General features: G+C 35.7%; 2 protein-coding genes across 2 annotated transcripts; both read right to left on the reverse strand.

The window, feature by feature from the left end:
• Positions 1-3,461: 3,461 nt before the first annotated feature.
• On the reverse strand, positions 3,462-5,454 carry LOC122040257 (probable N-acetyltransferase HLS1-like). Its single transcript, XM_042599588.1, has 3 exons — positions 5,209-5,454; positions 4,990-5,123; positions 3,462-4,496 (listed from the first exon to the last, which is right to left on the reverse strand). Exons 1-3 carry the CDS (start codon positions 5,422-5,424, stop codon positions 3,629-3,631), a joined length of 1,218 nt encoding a protein of 405 aa, XP_042455522.1. The 5' UTR covers positions 5,425-5,454; the 3' UTR covers positions 3,462-3,628.
• Positions 5,455-10,367: 4,913 nt separating this feature from the next.
• Positions 10,368-16,152, reverse strand: LOC122043141 (nucleoid-associated protein At4g30620, chloroplastic-like). The gene is made up of 7 exons (XM_042603622.1): positions 16,000-16,152; positions 15,085-15,224; positions 12,031-12,131; positions 11,907-11,946; positions 10,972-11,043; positions 10,735-10,791; positions 10,368-10,662 (listed from the first exon to the last, which is right to left on the reverse strand). The coding sequence occupies exons 1-7, from the start codon at positions 16,067-16,069 to the stop codon at positions 10,594-10,596; spliced, it is 549 nt and encodes a 182-aa protein (XP_042459556.1). The 5' UTR covers positions 16,070-16,152; the 3' UTR covers positions 10,368-10,593.
• Between the last annotated feature and the right edge of the window lie 1,241 nt (positions 16,153-17,393).

Here is a 17,393-nt window from a genome sequence, read left to right on the forward strand (position 1 = left end):
CTTTCTTCTGTTTTCTCAAATGGTGCTGCATTCTTTGCAAGTTGTATCATATTAATGAGCTTCAGTCATCTTATTGTTAGTGGCATAAGGTGTAGAAAAGTTGTTTCATTTAATTCTACATTAACTTCTGTTGTTGAATATACAAACTTGGATGATGGTCTGTTGACCTTTGGATCTCACAAGAAATGCAAACTTAGGTGCAAACTGTCATTTTCTTAGGAATAAGAGGAAAGCAATTTGCTCTTTAAGTAATCTGTAGAAAAGTGGTTCATGTAGTTTTACACAATAAAACCTCTGTTGTAGAACAAAGAATGGATGATCTTTTAACCTTTGGATCTCTCAAAACACTTGAGACTTGGTTGCTTACTGTCAATTTCCTAGGAATGAGGAAATCAATTTGCTCTTGAGTAATCTATAAAAAAGTTGTTTCATGTAGTTTTACAGATAAAGCTTTCTGTTGTAGAATACACAAGATCGAATGAAGATCCTTTGCTGTTCCTTCCTATTTGATGGTAAGAATCATACTTTGCAATTACATTTTTATGTAGATTGATAATTTCTGCATCATCACATGCTTGAACTAGAAATAGTGTGCATTTATTCTAAACTCAGTGTTACATGACATTTTACTGATCATGAAATACTTTTCCTGTCAAAAGTTAGTGATGATAGCTCCTTGACTGTTGCAACTTAGACATAGTGAAACACAAGGATGTAGGTCTTGTAAATAGATACCCATTTATCTTTTAGTCTATGAAGAACATTAGGGTTCAAGATCCATCAAATGACGTAAACAGGCAATTCAAGGACAACCAGATGACCAAGCTCTTCCTTTAGCAATTCTGCCCTCGTAAACTCATCTCTTTAGATTGTACAAACAGGATCTTAGTCATGACCAGTTGCAAATCAAAACCTGAAACGTGCTTCACCTCCTTTATCCTCAAACTGGTCATGTGATCTGCACTGGATGCCATGAGTTGATACTACCTCAGATTCTTCCCTTGGTACTATCACAGCCAAGTCTTATCACTGCGCTCAATCCTTTACTTAATCAGCACTGTTTTTGTTTCAGTATTTTCATTGTTCCAATCCCCCTCTTAAAAGCAGCAGCTAAACCAACTTTTATTCCTATCCAAACTTCCTTTCGATCTACAATATACACAGGCCTTATCCCCAATCCAAGGGTACCTTCTTCTGGGTTCCGTGTGCAGGAACATAATTATATCATGATGTGGGAATGAGAATAAAGGTAAATGTTCGAACTTAGAACTGGAAACATGGCTCTCCTCCCTCACATTTTTTTTTCTTTTCCTTGTTTGCTGTTTTCTAGTAACAGCAGAAAGGTCATAAACTTTATTTATATAAACTTATGCAAAGTGGATAGCTTAATGATGTTGTATCAGCACCTGCCTTAAATTTATTCCCTTTCGGTTTGAGACCTAAAGTTGTTACAGAGAATTCTTTTGTTCTCTTTCTGAAATCTGTATCTGACTACTTTGGTGACATGAACTAGACTGTGCTGTGTGCTCAGGCTCATGGATTGATACTCTCCATGAAAATTGAGATCCAGTGAGGTGCCAAGAAAGAAAGTTAAGGTGCAAATCTGTTCTTTATAGTTCTTGCCTATTATATGAATCTGTCATAGTAGACTTTACTTTGTACTGTTCCTTGACATTCTCTGGTACACTGCTCATGCATAAAAACTTTCAGTTTATTTGAAATAAGTTAATGACATAATATTATGGAGAATCTTGGATGAGAAATAGAAATCCTTACTTTTCACTTTAGTGGAGAAGGAAATAACCTGCAATGGCAGTTTAGTAGATCAGGAATGTTAGAGCTAATGACTGGAGAATCAAGTTGGGTTTCTACTAATTCATGAGCTGAACTAGGGTCCATATGTTCATAGTTTTTGATGCAGATGATGTTGTGTAGTATTGATTGATCTGAATAGGGAACATGTGGATCAGGAAATAGCGCGGAAGGCGGTCGATCAATAATAGAGGTAATTTGGCCTTTTCGGTTCTTCTCGTCTCTTTTCCTTCCACTGTCAGATTATCAACTTTATGCTTTCATTTGGTTTTTTCCCAGTCTCATGTTCTTCCTTCTCTCAGCTGAAGTGATCCCGATTTAACACAAATGACTAGGGTTTAAAAGTGCTTATAATCCATTGACTAGCACTTAAAAAGTATTGTGTCAATCTACGAGCAAGTCTGTTTAGCCAAACACACTCTCAAAGGATACTCAGATGATGCACGATGGCAAGATTCCAACCAATTACGACACCGAATTGATCTCATTGCCCATGTCTTCTCCGGGCACTTATCCGCGGGTGCTTTAGCGTGACTATGTAACTTACAACTCTAAGCACAACCAATAGCCTAAGTGCCTTGGAGTTTAACACAGCGCACACACGCGATCCCAATGAAATCTCTGCATAGAATCGACAATTCGGATGCGGAGCAAGAGTAAGGGGGTCGATGTTGATGCTGTGTTTTTCGTAACTATTTGGATTGTTTTCTTCTCCCATTGTCCTGGATTCCAAGCTTTAAGATGCAGAAGATGTTTTCATGTCAAGCATGATTAGTGTACTATTACTACTACTCTGCAGGTGCTGCTGTTGTTGAGTACTATTCGCCTGCCTAGTCCAACTCGAATCAAACCGGTCGATGACTCTCGTTTGACATTTCCGTCCTCCTAATTTCATTTCTACTTCAACATACAGTGATCTTCTAAAATTATGATAGTACCCTTGATATATCTGAAGCCGCCATTTTACATTTTAACCGTTTAGTATTGGTAATATGCCAAGTGGACTTAACAATCTTTATCATTTCGATAAAATTTGGAGGTAAAATGACAATTTCCCATTTAATCTAATTGCGGGCTTTTGGCTTCATATGCAGGTGCTCGATGGGACTACTCGCGGCCAGTGGGGCCCTGCTTCTACGGGCTCTGATTCGTCGGAATTGGATAAAACCGGGATCTGGTTTGTTTTGTCCACCGTTTTTAATTAATTTGGTCGTTGAATTTCTTTTTTCGTCCTTCTTGTTGTTATAATATAAATAAATAAATAAACGAACAAAAAATAAATTATATAAAATAAATACTTATCCACTTCAAAATTAATTAATTAAATTCATTAATATATATAATTTTGATTCCAATTAATATAGATTCAATTACATTTAAGAAGCAAAATAAAACAAACATGAAGTTCTACTACTGCCTTTTGACTAGCATGATGCATCTACTTCATTTACAAATTTTCACCTATTTTGTGTGAATAAAAAATAAAATAAAATAAGATGTAGAGATAATTGTTTGGTTTATTTAAACTTTTAATATTTAATAAATCTATTATAGTTTTTTATTTTCTGCCACTATAAACATCTAGAATTTTGTTGTATAACTAACTACAAAGTTTTGTAATGAATGGAAAATTGAGAAAAATGTTCTTAACGAAACAACTTAATAGATTAATTAATTATGTAGTGAAACATTAAGAATACACTTGGCAGTCTCCTTCAAGATATTTACACCAAAATGGAGAGAAGACATGCATAATTAAGATAATTAAAAGCATTATTAACTTAATTTTATATTAATTATATATATATATATATATTCAAAACTCGCGCGGGTCCACGAAAATGACCTCCGTGGCCGGCTGCGCCGCCAGCCAGTCATCGCCGACGCCGACGCCGTCGCTGTGGCCGAGTAGCCTCTTCATGCACCAGACGTCCTCATCGTAGGAGAAGCGCTTCCAGTAAGGCACGGCAGCCCGCACCGGGTCGCCGGGTCCCACCTCCGCCACCACGGCGGCGCAGTTGCCGTCGCTGACGGCCGCGTTGTGCGCCACGCGGCACAGCCGCCGCATCAGCCGCGGCCCCTCCCTGCCGGACATGTGAAGGCCGTACATCAAGTAGACCCCGAACGGGCGAAAGAAGTCGCGTACGGACGGCACCCTCAGCCACGGCGCGCCGCCGTCCACTGCCCGCAGCACCGCCAGAGCCGCACGCGCTGCAGCTGGCGCCCCCGCCACCCGAAGGCGGAGCACCCGCGTCGAGTCCCACAGGCTCATCACCGCGAACGACGTCGCAGGTACCTCGCCGGCAGCGACACCGGCACCGGCTGCGGATGAAGAGGGGACGGCGAGGAAAGTGCCGATGGTGAGGGGGTGGGAGAGGAGGGCGGGAAAGTCGGCAGGGAGGAACTCAACGGCCGAAGGCGGGAAGATTCGTTCATAGAGGGCGGCGGCGGCGCGCGGAGGGAGGTGTAGGACGGTGTCGGAGGAGGAGAGGGGGAGGCGGTGGGCGTGGACGGGGTGCGCCAGGAGGGCGGGGGAGCGGAACCGGGCGTAGGCGAGGCGGCCAGTGAATAGGTTTATAGAGGCGGCGTTGGCGCCGTCAGTGGCCATGTAGGCGTACTCCGCCCCTCGGGCGGCGCTCCACCACTCCGCCCCCTCCACCAGCTTCGTCCCGATCCCGAGTCGCCTGCACCACACATATTCGGACCCCAACCGAGTCAGTACAACCGAGTCATCACAATTAACCATAAACCCCAACAACGAAAGAATTATTTGACTTTAATCCTAATATATTATCAAAATACAATTAACTCCTCATAACATAAAAACAAACCATTATATATATATATATATAGGCTTATTTTCAAATAAAGAGTCCAATGTCATATATTTACTGCTTTTTATAAGAAAACAGAAAGCAGACACCGACACTGAACCCGTACACTTGTTCATCAATAGGAATTTGACTCGAAATAGACCAAACAAAACAGTAGGAAAATATTAAAACTTCACCACAATATTTTTGTCCATTTCCTCCAAATTAAATTCCCACCAATAATTCTAAATATTTCTAGATTAGCCACTTAGATATTTACTCATACACCCCTAATGTTTAAACTTTAATCCATAGTAAATCAAGGATTTGCGACTAACTTTACTCGGTCAAGTGAGTGACTCACCGATGATGAGGGGAGACTCGGAGGCCGAGAATGTAAGCTACTTTGACATAGATGGAATCCTTTCCTCTTGTCACCATCTTAATACATGCTCGTATCACCCCCACCATCTCTTTCTTCTCTCCCCACTCGGCCACCTAACGAAAATCATGTCGTATTGATCAATAAAGTTAAGCTCAAACAATATCATGCAAAGAGCAAAATGTACAATTATGAGCTTACAAGCATGACATGATCAGGGCAATGACGGACTTGAGACAATGGATCACCCAACAAGTCTACGAATATAGAGAGGCTCTTTTTCTTCTTCTTCTCTTTCTTCTCATTTTCCTTCTTCGTGCCACCGACATCAACCATAGGACCAACGTCACACCGGCGCTCCAACTCCTCCACCGTCTTCAAGTCCTTCTCCATTTCGAACTCCCTCACCCTTATCATCCTTACTATCTCTTCTTATGTACCAAGTTGTGTCCAAACTTGTGAGGAAGGGACTCTATAAATAGAGTGTGCGTGGGGTAGGAGAACATATATATAATATATTAATATATAAATAAATATATAATATTTAAAATTTGAGTTTAATTTTGAATTTTTGATGATCGAGAATATAATGATTAGATGGTTTGTGATTAATTAATTAATTAATTTTAAAAAATATATATATAAATATAATATATTATAATAAAACATTTTTTAACTTCTCATTTTAGGGAGTTAAAGTGTAATATAATTAAATTTATTTATAAGAAGTGGTAGGTCACTCATGAGAAATGAGTGAAAGTTAATTGTTAATTAATTTAAAGGTCTAGGACCATTCAAGTGATTAAGATTAATAATTAGTTAGTTATTTAAAATGATTTAGTCTCTAATTAAGGACATGAAAAATATATATCTAATTAGTATAAAGTACCAATAATTAATGAAATATAATTTAGGTCCATTTTGGGCATAGATTATAGCTAATTAATCTAATTATATTATACCTCAAGATCTTAGTAGGTAACAAGGTCTATGATCCCTCCATTCTGAATGACTATCGATCAAGTACTATATCATTTGAATAATGCTCTATTGAAGATATTTGCAATCTTAAACATGCTTTGCGTGACATGTAAATACCAAGGTGATATCATACAATTGTTGTAACTATAGTCGGGTTGCATTCGGTGTGTGTCGAATGAGACTTGGGAAGTGTTTCTCCTCCATGCATCTTTGATCATAGTGAGGCCACACCAATCGATTGGCAAGTTGAGAAATAGACACTTTGACCTAACCTTTTAACTCCTCCGGTATAAAAGGCCAAGTAATTCATCCTCTCAAGGCGGCATCTAACTAAAGAAAAAACTATCCTCCAAATTCTAAACGTGCTTCAATTCATCTATAGTACTCTCTCTTTTAATCATTGGTCATCCGTGAAATAAGACCATTAACAATTCGATCTTCATCAACTAATAGACTTAAACCTAGCTATCTCTCTTTTTTTTTTTCTACTTAGAAACCTCAAATTTTCATTATCTCATTCTAAATTATTTCTCGATAAACATCATCATTTGTATGTGAAAGAAGACTATCCCTAATTCACGATCATTATCTAATCAACTTAAACCTATCTTTTTTTCCCCTAGACCCTACAATTTTTCATTACCTCATTCTAAATTATTTTTAAACCCTAAACCTTAAACATCATCATTTTTAATATACGACTACCACTAACTCACGACCATTAACACCTAGATTCATCTAACTAATCAACTTAAACCCATATTTTTTTCCCCTAAAACCTTAAAATTTTCATTACCTCATTGAAATTATTCCTCCATAAACATCATCATTTTTATGAATTTGGTGAAGTGAACCCCTAAAAATTCTCAATAACCATAAATGTGGAAAGTGCAAGATTTTTACAAATGGCATTGCTAGGGCTAAATCTAGGGCACTGACACCCCCCCTTCAACACATCTCCTTGTTCTTATCCTCTCCGAATACATGTTTTTTTATTTTATTTTATTTATTTATTTATTACTATCTGTCTCTCGCATTTTTTCCCCTTCAGTCAAACTTCATGCCTTTCTTGAAAATTGTGCTCTTCGTGTTATTTAGTCTTTGTGTTCAAATGTTATGTTGTTGGATGCATGTGTCGTCGTCCCTTGACCACCTTTAATTCTTTAGAGCATACTTATCTGTTCTCGCTAGGGTTTGGGTATGGTAACATGTGCCTCTTCTTTGGAGTTTGTTTTTAAAATAATAATAATAAGTTTTTTTTATTTTGTAATTATGATAATATAATAAAATAAAATTATTATGGTTCAAAATTACCACGGGTAATTAGATAAGAAAAATAATTTATAGAGAAAAAAATCTTAAGAAAAAATTTAGGAATAAATACATAAAATAATATGGTCACGAAAGTAAAAATGATAGATCATAAATTTATATGTCTATTCTTGAATTTTTTTTAAAATTTTTTTTCCTCTACGTATCATTATTGGATCAGATAGTAAAATCTTTGTGCTATCTTATAAGTATGGTACAGTCCTAGGATGCTTAGGATAATAAATAAGAGAAGAGTTTGAAATTATATTATATATGATAATATACAATGGCAAAAAATGAATATGTTTACCCCTAACGTCCCGTTAACTCGTTCCAGGGTCAACACGGAGGAGATAAATCACAGACGGCTACTAACTTCTGGAATAGTGACTAGCACATAAAAGAAGTATTTATCTCGATTTTGTCAAAATTTAAATCTCAGATCTTATAATGACAATATCTCATGGATTAATCATTAGACTCGTCCGAGGAGACTACTTATTATAATATATGAATTAGGGCAACAAGGATGATTAAAATCGTATTGGGAATTTTTATGCAAATTTTAAAATATATATTGTTTTATAAAATCAGAGCGGAAAGGCAGAATTGTTGCCGACTTGTCTTTTTTCATTTATTCGTCGATGCAATAATTGAACGGATGGACATTCTCTAGTTTTATTATTAATTATTATTGTTATTATCAAATGCGATTATTCAATGTAATTTAAATGGTTTATTATCAGGTACTCAATTATCATTATTATTATTATTAGATGTCCATTAATTAACATATCAAGTACGTGATAAAAATTAAAATGATGATAAATTTAAGAAAAGGAAGGAAATAAAAATTATGAAAAGATTTCTAATGATATAAAATTTTACTTCGTACAGAAGACCTAATGGTCAGACGAATTTGTAAATCCATACATTGTATGGATTATTTCGATTATTTTTTCATCTCTCCGAATTAGACCGAAGTAATTTCCTAACTCCTTCGAATTTCTCTCAACTTGCGACTGAGCTCTAAAGCATCTTCCATTTCTAATGGGGCAGTGTTAAGAGAGCTCCTCCGCTCCCTCTCTTTTTAATAAAAATATTTTTTTTTATATTTTAGTTTTTATTTAAAAAAATTAAAAGAAAATGAGTTGTAAGAAAATGCCGGACTTGTAAAGGAATTGGTGAGAGATTTTTTTATGGTAGAAAGATGAATAAATTTTTTTAATTTAGACATGATGTTGACATGACACTCTATCACAGTTGAAAATACTCTTACGTGTAAAAGATGAAATCATTCATCCTCGATATTTTCGTCGTATTCGATCTCAGGTCATCATGAGAGAAATAAATCATGGGAGCTGAACGAACAAGTGATAGGTGGAGTGAGGTACATAGGATCCGAGGATTTATACTCCGACAGCCCCGTGATTCGATCCCGTATCCTCAAATGATAAACGAACCACCTATTATTAACTCGGATAACCCATGAGATCATATTGAAAATGCTCTTACATGACTATGGATGATGGTCCCATGAAATCATCTGACACGATCATAGTTGATTGTTCGTATGAGGTCACCACATATTATCATAATTCGTGTCGTAATAAAAAGATGATTATATTTACTTCAAATGTTTTTATAGTTCATACTTAGGTTACATAAAATTATAAAATTAATTTATAATTAACTGTTAAATAATTAAAAAATAATTAATTTATATTCAACCGTTAAATCATTGAGATAAAAAAAAACACAATGGTCGGACAGTTGAATATTGACATACTTGGTCCGTGACCCTACACGAGGTCGTCTAAAGTTCGCACGACCACGGCTTGTCTTTTTTTATTTTTATTTTTTTCCTTATGTTTCCTAAGGTGTTTAGAATTTTCTTTTCTATTTCCTTTTCCTTGTCTTTTTTTCCACTTTGAAATCAGGAGCTTATGGGGCCCACGTATCTTGTCACAAGTTTGGCGCCACACGAGTTGATGGAGCATGCATGCATCCCATCAAAGTCAGAGGATGCAGGGGGAGGAGGGCCCCACGAGCTCATAGCAGTGGGGTCTGTCCACGTGTCAGAATTAAATGACGTGGCAGCGTCGCTTTTGTTTGCTATCGGTTTAACTTTATCTGTCCCGGTAAAAAAAACAAGGCGATGCAGAATCCACAATCACACACCAGCCGTAAATATTTAAAATTATTATAATAATAAATAATAACATTTACTATTATTATTTGAATATTGAAAAATATATGTTTATTATTTTAAATTTCATTAGATTCGCTTCATGACTTTCAATAGTTATTGTATCATTCTTATGTTGATACGATGGAAAACGGATGAATTTCTCAAACATTAACGATTCGATTTCCCCACAATACCATAAATATCTAATTGGCCGATGAATAATTTCCATGAGCCCAAATCTGATCACCTTCAAATGAATAAAGGATAAAAATATTTAGACATCTGATCTAATAGACGGTCAACAAGGATCCTCATGTCCGCAAATAATGATCCACTGATGAGGATCTTTGATTTAGATAAACCCCATCTTTAAATAGGCGGGATCCATCTAAATCAAAAGTCCACATGTAATGGACCATCCCCTGATCCGTAATTTAGATCTGCTCTCATAGACGGTATCATTCTTATGCAAGTAATAAAATAAAATAAAATACCACAAATAAAAATGTTCCATCATTAAATGTGTCTATATGATAGTGATTACCAATGATTGAATACATAAATATATGATGGCCAACTTTCGTATGCACATATATGAACTAATCATCTCAAGTAAGGCTAGATCTAAAGGCATTGCTTGGAGCTTTCTTTAAGTGGTCATCAACAACATATCTCGATGTCAAGCTCTCTCATTATCACATTGAATTAATCAGCATATAAAAAGTGGTTTTATGTCTCAATGAGTTGCTATTGATTTGATTGTTTCTATGGCTATATAAGACTAGATATGAGGAAAAGACATAGATACCTCTATGTGAGCGGCCGCCGATTGGCCAGTAGACACATGCTTCAAACTCAATACTCAAAGTATTCAACCTTGTCGACAACTAGTATGATTTATGGAACAATAAACATAAGGCGTTCGAGATTGGGTGTGTGAATTCATGACAAACAAACACAGCGGAAGAGATGGATATGAATCTTCCTTTGGCTTCTATTTTGCAATACAAGAACGTTGGAACTCCAGCACAGTGTGCTGTTTGTTAGTGAACCATGGAAATGTGTCGGGTACAAAAGCAGCGGCAGCGAACTGTGAAACAGTCTCATTGCTTCATGAGGCCTGGTGGCATCCCCAAGCTCTGGGCAAGATTATTCATTCTCTCTTTCATAGCCTGAAAAACAGTTCTGAGTAAGATCTGAGATATTCAGAGATGAATGTCACTTATACCAAAAATGGATTTAACCTGAACGCTTTTCTTATGGGCGTCCTTGTATGCTTCGGTCACAAGCAAAGAGAGCTTCTGCAGATAATTTCCCATTCAAAAGTATTAAACTACTGCAAATTTTACCACACCCAAGAAATCACTATAGAAACTCAATGGAAGTTGTCACTATAGAAACAACCACTATAGCACTCGACCAGTAGAAAACAATTCATCTGAGAAAAGCTATCATGCTTTGGACTAAGAATTCCAACTTACTTCAGAACCCAACTCCATGGCAGCCTCTGTGATTTCAATGCGTATAGGCTGTTGGTTTCCAGAAAGCGTTGCCTGGAAAGAAAATTCAAAAAAAAAAAAAATTGTAAGTTTAACAAATTGATTTCATTACTCTCCATCTACCGGAATAAATGGTAAAGTACAAGCAGACAAAAAATAAAAGTCAATCTAAAATCGATGGTTGCATTCCACTACACTACAATACTGAATCTACCATCCTGAAAATTAAGATGTTAGGCAGCTAGATGACAAAACAGCTAGAACCTAGATTATGTTTCTTAGAATCTGTAGAACATTATATGGAAAAAAAACTCTTCCCATTCAATGACTATATTATGAATTAATTTGAGCAACTGGAGCAATTTTCAACAATTTAGAAAAAAAGAACTGTTTCAGCAGTAAAATTAAGAAAGAATTCAGATTGATTAAGATAAGATAAACCCAAAAAGAAAGAAAGAAAACAAAGAAGGTATGTAGAAGTGATTATTTTAGAATACTACCTAGGTATGTCTAGCCATGACCTTGATAAGGTAACTTAGTTAATATTGGGTACAGCAGAACTTTCGACACAAGATTCTCTAGAGATGTAGTTTCTGATAACTGTGGTAGTGATCAGATTGATTCTAATTATCTAGAAATGGGGAATACTAGTGGAAGTGATCTGATGCATCCACACTCTCATTGTTGATGTTATTTCTCCACGAGGGATAATGGAATCAATTCCATTTATATTTTTGTCAATTAAAACATAATACTAGTCTTGATATGTTACCTTCAATATACAATAAGCCAATATATAAATGTTTAAGCGACGGTTAAGTTTTGGAATTTCAAATAATAAATGACATCAAATACACATTACACATGTCCACATGCAAAATCTGCAAGGAAGAACATGAACAATTAGCAAATCATACCTTGATTAGCTCACCTTCACAATAACCTTCAAATTCTGCACTGCAAAAGAAAAAGGGAGCACATCAAGTGTTAAAGCTACACAAACAGAAAGGATAATTGTGTAAAATAGTAGCCAGCTCATACGCTTCAAGCTCCTTTTGTACACGAACAGCTTCTACTTGGACTACCATCTGGGCTTTCTTAACAGTCTCATACAAATTCTGCATGTTCCCCATCAGACCTGCCTGTAATGGGGATAAATAGCCAATTCAAAATTTGAAATTTGAGATACTCTCTTGTAAAATATGTATTCAGACTGAGCTACAAGGAATTAAAGGACAACCCATGCACGAAGCTCCCACTAATATGGGTTCTAGAGAAGGATCTATTATACGCAGCCTTACCCTACTTTGCAAGAGGTTGTTTTTGAAACTCGAACCAGTAATCTCTAGGTCACACGGCATTAATTTTACCCTTGCACCAAAGCTCTCCTTCATTGAGCTACTAGGAATATCAATAAGAATAAACAAGAACAGATATTGCATGTGCAAGTTAAGAATTGTTTTAGTAGAACAATTCCAAGTGCAAGTTTCCGACGTGGATGCTAGATATAGTTACAGTTGCAAATTTATTATGCAGTACAAAGTACAAACATGTATTGTTGGGGTAGCATACTTGAATTTTGGTTCATCAGTTTGTTAGCGCGTATCAGGCCAGCTAGTATGGCCCTCAATCATTATTACTCACGTTAAGATTTTAACACTAAAAGCTAGTAAGCTTGCAAAATAACAACTTGGCGAGCGGCCCAAAAAGCTCAACATCACGTGATTGCGCTCCCCATTTGGAGGAAAAATCCCTGCAAATGCGTCGTAGCTGGGATCAAACTACGGATACCTGAGTAACAACTTGGTGCCTTTCCGCTGCATCGTAGCCCCAAGGGCTTCTTGTTTGAAGAATTTCACTAATAAGATGGATATCATGATATCTTCTCATATTTCATTATTTCAAAAATAAAATTATAACAATAATAATATATAAATTTTATAAAACAAGAGAAAAGAGAGTCAAAAGTGAAAATAGGAAAGGGATAACTATTCAAATCTCCCAACTAACTGCATGAAGTCCTCATCTCTCACCGGAATAAGATTACAGCTTCAAAATTATAAAAGGAGCAAAGGATGCTCTAGGTTGGTATCAATCTTTATGTCCTAGACTTTTCAATCCCTAGCCCAGAGCATGTTGTCCTTTTTATAATGTTAAACTAGTGATCATGGCAAAAGATGAGGAGTTTATGCAATAAGGGATCCGAACAGTTATCCCTTCAATATCTTCACTCTCCAATATCTCTTTTCCTCTTTTTCATTTTCGAAACACCAAAATATGTGGAGATGAGATGATATATATCATATAAGTTGAATTCTTCACACGAGAAAGAGAGATTTATAACAATTTTTTTTATCCACATTTAATATGACGAGAGAACTTTCACTACTTTGTTAGCTAGTCTCTAATTCATTACTTCCACAACTTTTTAAACTAGTCTCCAATTCATCAGTGATGGAATCAAGGTAAAAGAGGATGCCCATTGTGAAATAGAGGAAAGTAAAAAAAAAAAAAAACCAATTTAAATGTTTGATGTGGTTAATAATTGCATGTAGAGTATAAATGAGACTTCCTTTATTCTAATTTTGTAGTTTGAGATGAGTCAAAAAGATCCAGGGACAAGAATCTAGCAAAACTACATAATTGTAATTCGAAACACCAAAATATGTGGAGATGAGATGATATATATCATATAAGTTGAATTCTTCGCGCGAGAAAGAGAGATTTATAACAATTTCTTTTATCCACATTTAAAATGACGAGAGAACTTTCACTACTTTGTTAGCTAGTCTCTAATTCATTGCTTCCACAACTTTTTAAACTAGTCTCCAATTCATCAGTGATGGAATCAAGGTAAAAGAGGATGCCCATTGTGAAATAGAGGAAAGTAATAGAGGAAAGTAAAAAAAACCAACTTAAATGTTTGATGTGGTTAATAATTGCATGTAGAGTATAAATGAGATTTTCTTTATTCTAATTTTGTAGTTTGAGATGAGTCAAAAAGATCCAGGGACAAGAATCTAGCAAAACTACATAACTGTAATTCGAAACCGAAGCTTTAGGCAGAGATGAAGAACTTTAGCATTTTCATACCTCAACAACAACCAAATCTTATCCCACTAGGTGAGGTCGGCTAACTTAAGTGTTTTCATAAGGAAACATAAATCATTGGCATTGAAAAAGCTTATATGCCAAAGAAAATAGTATGATGATTAAATAATAAAAGAGAATGAAAAGATCAATTGAATTGACATGAATGGAAGCTCCTCCCAGTCAAAATATCACACCAATACAACCATACTTGAATTATATAATGAGAATCCATGATGGAAGAGCAAGGATTTGTATCCTTCTCCTAAGTGCTTTGTCCAAGTCCTTATGTCTTTGCAACCATACCATCTCATGATGTATAAGGGGATAGTTATGGTTTGTTGCATTAGCGATAGAAGAGCTACTGTTATCAAATATCCCGGGAGGAATATCAAGTATGGCCATTGCTAGCTTATGTGATAATCATTACAACCTTGATCACTCGTTTTACTAGTGGGACTTCCACTGCTAAGTTATTAGAGTAAAGATTTAACCAACTTCATAATAGACTGAACAAATTCACTTCTGTATTGTCAAAACATATAAATAAAACCATACGTATATGCTATCAAAAACAAAGTAATTTGTGAGTTCTAATCTTTTTAATTTTGATCCATCAAAATTTTACTCAGATTATGATTAATACTAACCTCTTTTGTTTTACAATTAAAATATGCCTTATGGGAAGGTTGGGTCAAATCATTTGGCAGAGGAAGCATAGCCATTCTTAACTTTATAGGTATCCTAAGGGAAAATAATCTGTTCCTTATAATATTAGTATTGTGTTTGAAGTATCTGTCCATTAGCACATTTGGATCTCCTAGGAACATTTCAAGTGTTGAACATTTCTCTAAACTGATGATGTTTGTTGCAGGTATAAAAAAAATCTGTGTTGCAATTTTGCAAGTGGTAAATCAACAATTACAGGAAGCATAGATAACCAATATAACAACTGGCTCTGTGCTTTTTTCATATTGGACGATGATAATATGACAATTCACTTACCTTAGCTGCTGCATCATTGTCCTCATTCTTGTCTTTCTTTCCTCCAAATAAAGCATATATACGCAAAGACTTCACTTTCTGTTCTCTTCTTCTAGGAGACCATAATACACATTGTACCAAACTTTCATTTAGTCGGCAGCCTGAAAGATTAACAAAGTTATAATCAATCTGAAAACTTCAAATTCACAACTCAAGAATGTGGAACATCTCAAACAATAAGTTCTTAAGAAGAAGTAACATCACAAGCTATCATCCAGTTAGGCCAGTTCAGTAAACTGGAGCAAACATATGCTATTGCAGAATTGAATGGATCAATAATAGTTGTTAGTTTTACTCAAATGAATGAAAGGATCTAATTAAAGCATAGAGATTATTCAAAGAAAAAACGAGTATAATCATTTGATGATTTACATGAAGCAGAATGCAGTTGAAACATTTCAATGAAACAGATTTCCGGTCACCACCTACTATCGGGAAGCTCAAAACTTTTGGCTGCTAAAAACAACAGGATCTAGATTGCTAGTCAGTTTGGACCAATCCATGAAGATACTCATTGCCTAGACAATATGCATCTAGTAAGAAATCGCTTATGAATTCAAAAAACAATTGGGAGTATAGTCGAGAAATACACTATTCTAGTGACAAGTCAATCATTAACCAACATAAATACGAAACTCTAGAGGCGCAATCCAATCTCATCTTCGCATCTAAAAATATCAACAAAAAGGGCAATCCTGGAAAGAAACCTAAACGCAGTGATGCAAATAGGAAACAAAATCCAATTTGAGCAACAGTGGACCTTGAAACTGTGGAATTGCTTCATGCATCTTACAATGAATGAATCTAATCAAAGAAACCGATGAACACGCAGAGGAAAACAGCAACCACGGTTCTAGGCAATAGACGCTTACTCACATGAGGGTTTCCGAGGAAGAGGCTTCAGAGAATTGGAAAAACTGCCGCCAACAGCACTTGTGGAAGCCATTGAAGGCGCTGTAGCAGCCCTAGATCTCGCCGAGAGAGAGAGAGAGCGAGGTGAGAGTGGCAAGGGGGGACGGGTTTCGCGGATTGAATGGCTGTGGATATTTATCAGGGTCTGCCGTCTCGGATCGGAATAAAACGGTATGTGAAAATGACGGACGACATATTCAAATTGTAAGAACATTGTATAAAAGTCCCAATACTTTATATATTTTCTTAAAAAAAAATAACTCTTGTTTACCCGAAGGAGTAGGAGTGGACGATGAAGAAATCTCTTTCTTATACCTGCTTTGAAAGATGAGTATATGTGGTATAATTTTTTAATTAAAATAAGATATATGTAGTATTTTATAAATATATGGTATATTTTTGTGAGTTAAAAAAAGATATGTGTGTCATTTTTTATGATATATAGTGTAATTTTATAAATAAAAAAGATACCTGTGTCTTTTTTTTCCATCGGTTACTTTCCATATGAGAGATGATCGATTTTAGCTCTAACCCTGCTTACTTGTTTACTTGAGAGGGCAGTTTTAAAAATTAAGAAAAGTTTTCCATACAAAAAATTTTCTTCCATTTATTCGAATAAGAAGATGGATGTTATATCCACTTGATTCAAGATATGATCTATGTGTCTGTCCCCACATGACTGATTACGTCACACCTATCTCAAATAATATTTACTCATTTTACGGATTCAAATTACTCGTACATGTGTCTAAGAGTCTCGCACTCTTAACATGTGATACTTTGGCCAAAGACTTTGAGTAATAATTATAACGAGTGGTCATAGGATATATGTCTTCTCGTAAGGAGCAGTGAATCCTCTGTAAGCTATCCAAACATCTTCGGATATTTTGACTTATATCCAATCATCCCGGCTTGGCTAGTCTCTTAGTTGACCACCTCTTGACTTTTACGACCACCCAAGCGTTGAACTTCCTTGGAGGTGGGCCCTCCTGGGTTATCACCAGATCATATATATATATATATATATATATATATATATATATATATATATATATATATATATATATATATATATATAACCATATGAAGTCTTACAATAAGTCACTCCAATGAATTAGTTATCATAACTAGCATCCATATTTAACTCTCGATATCCCAATGTCTCCAGCTAGTGAGAAAACAAATGCTTGGCGAACTAAAGATATAACCCGTGCTAGTCTTTACAGAATTGATGATGTTTGAATGCATTAATTCGATGACTAGAAAAATTCTAATACGTTTATAATTGCACATATAGAGATAATCACTAATTGTGTTCCAATCACAATTTCTCACATGTTATGAATTCAATTGAGGGC

This window comes from Zingiber officinale, chromosome 2A, assembly GCF_018446385.1.
Source record: "Zingiber officinale cultivar Zhangliang chromosome 2A, Zo_v1.1, whole genome shotgun sequence".
Lineage (NCBI taxonomy): Eukaryota > Viridiplantae > Streptophyta > Magnoliopsida > Zingiberales > Zingiberaceae > Zingiber > Zingiber officinale.

Coding starts and splice junctions, on each gene's coding strand:
- LOC122040257 (XM_042599588.1), bottom strand. CDS start 5,424: ATGATAAGGGTGAGGGAGTTCGAAATGGAGAAGGACTTGAAGACGGTG. Junction 5,124..5,208: donor GCCCTGATCATGTCATGCTT/GTAAGCTCATAA, acceptor GATTTTCGTTAG/GTGGCCGAGTGGGGAGAGAA. Junction 4,497..4,989: donor CGAGTCTCCCCTCATCATCG/GTGAGTCACTCA, acceptor TGTGTGGTGCAG/GCGACTCGGGATCGGGACGA.
- LOC122043141 (XM_042603622.1), bottom strand. CDS start 16,069: ATGGCTTCCACAAGTGCTGTTGGCGGCAGTTTTTCCAATTCTCTGAAG. Junction 15,225..15,999: donor TCTTCCTCGGAAACCCTCAT/GTGAGTAAGCGT, acceptor TTAATCTTTCAG/GCTGCCGACTAAATGAAAGT. Junction 11,044..11,906: donor GTGAAGGTGAGCTAATCAAG/GTATGATTTGCT, acceptor TTTTCTTTCCAG/GCAACGCTTTCTGGAAACCA.